This window comes from Vanessa atalanta, chromosome 16 (assembly GCF_905147765.1).
Source record: "Vanessa atalanta chromosome 16, ilVanAtal1.2, whole genome shotgun sequence".
NCBI lineage: Eukaryota > Metazoa > Arthropoda > Insecta > Lepidoptera > Nymphalidae > Vanessa > Vanessa atalanta.
In genome coordinates, this window is record NC_061886.1 from 357,665 (window position 1) to 361,353 (window position 3,689).

Here is a 3,689-nt window from a genome sequence, read left to right on the forward strand (position 1 = left end):
GCATTGTTCTTAGCACTTATTAGAATTTCTCGAAATATATCGAATTTGACCGAACTTTGTTCCACCGGTGGAACTAGAACAAAGAAGCCGGCCGGCTTTCTGTCGGAAGCCGGTACAGAGCGACACAGAGACGTGCATCGCAACTCGCAGACGATCGTGACTGGCGCGCGGTGCCCCCGCGCTCGCCCGCGGAGAGACCCCTCGCACCCCCGCCCTCGGCCTTCTATATATACCGCGAATACTTCCCGGCATCGTCAGTCCGTCACACAGAGCGACAGGGTCGGGTGGGTCGAACAGTGAGCCAAGGGCGAGAGACGAAGCCCTAAGGTTACGAGATCAGATCTGATGCAGTCGTGTTAACTTCGGACATTTTCAACTTCCAATCGATCTCTTCACGATAACTAGTCGCCGGTCGTGAAGCCGGTTGTTCAGTGCGCATTCGCAGTACAAAAGAGACTTGTGATATTTTTCTAGTTTTTAAGTTCCGGAACGGAACGCTTTAATTTTTTCGTAATAAAAAGTGTACAATATAAGTAAAAATTTGGAAAACATGGAAATCCTGCCGGTTACGAGTCAGTTTAGCGTCGGATTCAGTAGTGAAAAAGGTGAGTCGACTTTCTATTCTGTGAGATGGTGAGCGGTGACTTTCTAACCAGCCGTCAGCTGTGTTGCTAAGCGGCGCGCGCAGCGACCGGTTGACGGCTCACGGCTAACGAACGGATGATGAAATATTTCGTCTTCGCGGTTATTTAACAAATTAAACACTTTGAAAATGATAATAAGCACATACTCTGTATGTATCAGTGTGAAGTGTAAGATGAGCTTTGCGAACCGGCCGAGACCGAGGCTTAAACGTCACGGTCAGCTGATACAACAGCTGTTAGTCGATGCGCTCCTTCACCCTCTACTGATTTTGAGATTCAATTCTAAGGAATTCTTATAAAATCTTCTAAGATTTCTTTTAAACTTGATTAGTTACTTAGTCGTTTGAGTTTATCAGCTTTATCTAACAACGTCCTTTGTAATTATTGACATGTTAATAATAGTATTTTCTTTTATTATAGCATGGAATGGGCCGACATGGCGGGAAGCACCGATGCCGGTGCCGACGGAAGCGGCGCTGGCTCAACGGCTCGAGCGAGAACTTCGGGCAGCTAAGGGAGCCAGCGAGCTAGCGACGGCTGAGGTGCTGGTACCGGCGGAATTACTCGCAAGGGCTTCGAGGCAAACACTGGCCCTCGCCGAGGGAGAGCCTTGCGGGTCCCGTGGCGCGGCGGTCATCGTCGACGTCGCAGGACGCCGCTTGGCTGCCTTCAAGATAGATCCGAACACGCTCACCACGCACGAAATACATCTTCATCTTGAACATGATGCGACGAACTGGACCAGCCTGCTGCCGCAATTCTTAAAGTGAGTTTACTTTACTTGCAATCATTTCTAATGATGTTTACTTTTCTTTTACTTTCTAAGAGATTTTTTTTTCACGTTAAAGTAAAGTTGCACCGTTGGTTAAATGAGTTTACTAACGAAGTACTTCTTTTCAGAAACCTTACGAGAGGCGGCACCATCATCATCAGCCCCCAGTTCACGATAGAAAAGAAAAAACTTTTCCGGAGCCAGGCCGAGTGAACCGCCTGTGATATCGCGTGATGCGAGCGAGCCGACTGATTGCCCTCCTCGATATCTACGTATCGTTATTTTAACAAATATCAATATTATTATATGTATATTAATTATATTTTTAATAAGAAGAAAAAAAAGCACAGCGTGATATGTAATGTATAGTAATTAGTAGTAGATTAAGCGCGCAGGGAGCGCATAGTCCAGCGGCCGGCCGCGTCCTCGGATCGGGCGATAGTGATGCGAAATGCACTTTGTATCGACAAAGTGTTGATCTTCCCTCGATGGTCGCCGGTTCCGGAGGCGCGGACGGACGCGCGTGCGACGGCGCGCGGGCGAGCGACGATCTCTTCCCCCCCCGGCCCCCTCCCCGTCCCCGGCCCACCGTAGCGCTCGGCCCGCGCGTCTCCGCACTTATGTTAATCATTGTTCGTATTTTATTATCGGGTGGTTGATATCGGATGATCGGATGATCGGTTGATCGGTTGATCGGCTGGGTGGAGTGTGAGTGGCGTGGCGGCGTTAGGTGCGCACCATGATCTCAGTCGCCGTCGCGCGTGTGATAATGATACCCTGATCGATTTAGTGTTATGTATAATTTTGTTTCGAGTTCGATTCTATTCTGAAGTTGTGTAGAGTTGGTTCGATTATATTACATGTGTCGTAAGCGTATTTATTAGAGGCGATCTCCGCGCTCCGCGGGGGTCAGATATGTGTACGTTTTTTGTAACTGTACTAGTTCGTACATTTGTTTGTGATACTACTTTTGTAATGTATAAAATTTAAATGAGAAAAATATACTTTAAATGGCGTAGGCGAGCACGCATCAGATTTCGATAGTAGATGCGTGAGAGCCGCGGCAGCGGAGCAATAAGAGGGCGCGAGAATATACTGCAAAGATCTCAGTTTATATTATTATAGTTATAACAAGTATTAAGTTATTTAAGTTAATATAAAGATTGTACTTTTTCTAAGATTGTTTTCTATTGCGATATAGTCCAGTGGGTGATACGATCAGTTTTGTACTATAGTTGACGAGATATTGTATGTCGGATGCATATTCTTCATCCTTTGTATTATAAATGTATATCAATAGACACAGTTTTTAAACGAAATCTAAATGTTTGTAGGGTCCAGTGGTCCAGTGTTCTAAAACGCACAATATCATAGTACTAGATTCACTTTCATCGATAAAAAAAAAACATTTTAAAAATGCTATAAAAAAATTACTTCTTGAAATGTCGACATATACAAAACTAACAATAATAATTAATGTATCAATTGTTTATAATTGATATTTATTTCATAGACAGTAAAAGAGAAAATGTAGAAATTATTAAAAAATACATAGTTTCAAAAATTATACGCTTGTTTTTGTGTTACTTACCCTCAACCTTTCATCATTATTCAAATATCTCCGCTTATAAAACACATAAAAAATCCATACATTTACATAAAATCGATTTAGATAAAAACAATCTAAGTTTGGAGGCATTAGATTTTGATCGTACCGGTGTGACCGGTTCAGTGGATACCAGTTTCAGAGTACCCACTTACGACCGGTTCGATTCAGCCAGAATTCATCCTCGCGTCCACACGCAAATGGACGAAAAATGTCACCAACAAACCAAATATATTACCTATTATTTAAATGACAGCTCCTCATGTAGTTTATGAAGGATCTTCTAAATAGCAAGTGGCTTTATATCAGAAATTTAAAAGAACCAAAAAAACTTTGAAAAAACGAAAGTAACAATGGAACATTTCTACCCAAGAAATCCAGTCATAAATTACAGTTCATGAAAATTTAGTAGAGCTGGGTTTGAACCCACAGTCATCGGTTAAGATTCTTGTTTCTCAAGCACTAAGCCATGTCAGTTTCGTTACTTGATGCTATTAGTAGTACTAGTACCTGTAACGTATTTTAATGCTGTAGGAACCACGCCCTTTTTATTGACACAATGCATTGATATTCATTGCTTAATTATTGAATTACGAAGCTATATTAAATGCTACAGTCAATCCTTATTTAATAGATAAAACTCTTCTTATCTATTACCACATAGTCC

General features: G+C 42.4%; 1 protein-coding gene across 1 annotated transcript; it reads left to right on the forward strand.

The window, feature by feature from the left end:
* Nucleotides 1–234: 234 nt before the first annotated feature.
* Nucleotides 235–2,859, forward strand: LOC125069674 (protein charybde-like). Its single transcript, XM_047679196.1, has 3 exons — nt 235–605; nt 1,065–1,410; nt 1,545–2,859. The coding sequence occupies exons 1-3, from the start codon at nt 551–553 to the stop codon at nt 1,627–1,629; spliced, it is 486 nt and encodes a 161-aa protein (XP_047535152.1). The 5' UTR covers nt 235–550; the 3' UTR covers nt 1,630–2,859.
* The last annotated feature ends 830 nt before the right edge of the window (nt 2,860–3,689 follow it).

Coding starts and splice junctions, on each gene's coding strand:
- LOC125069674 (XM_047679196.1), top strand. CDS start 551: ATGGAAATCCTGCCGGTTACGAGTCAGTTTAGCGTCGGATTCAGTAGT. Junction 606..1,064: donor CGGATTCAGTAGTGAAAAAG/GTGAGTCGACTT, acceptor CTTTTATTATAG/CATGGAATGGGCCGACATGG. Junction 1,411..1,544: donor CTGCTGCCGCAATTCTTAAA/GTGAGTTTACTT, acceptor ACTTCTTTTCAG/AAACCTTACGAGAGGCGGCA.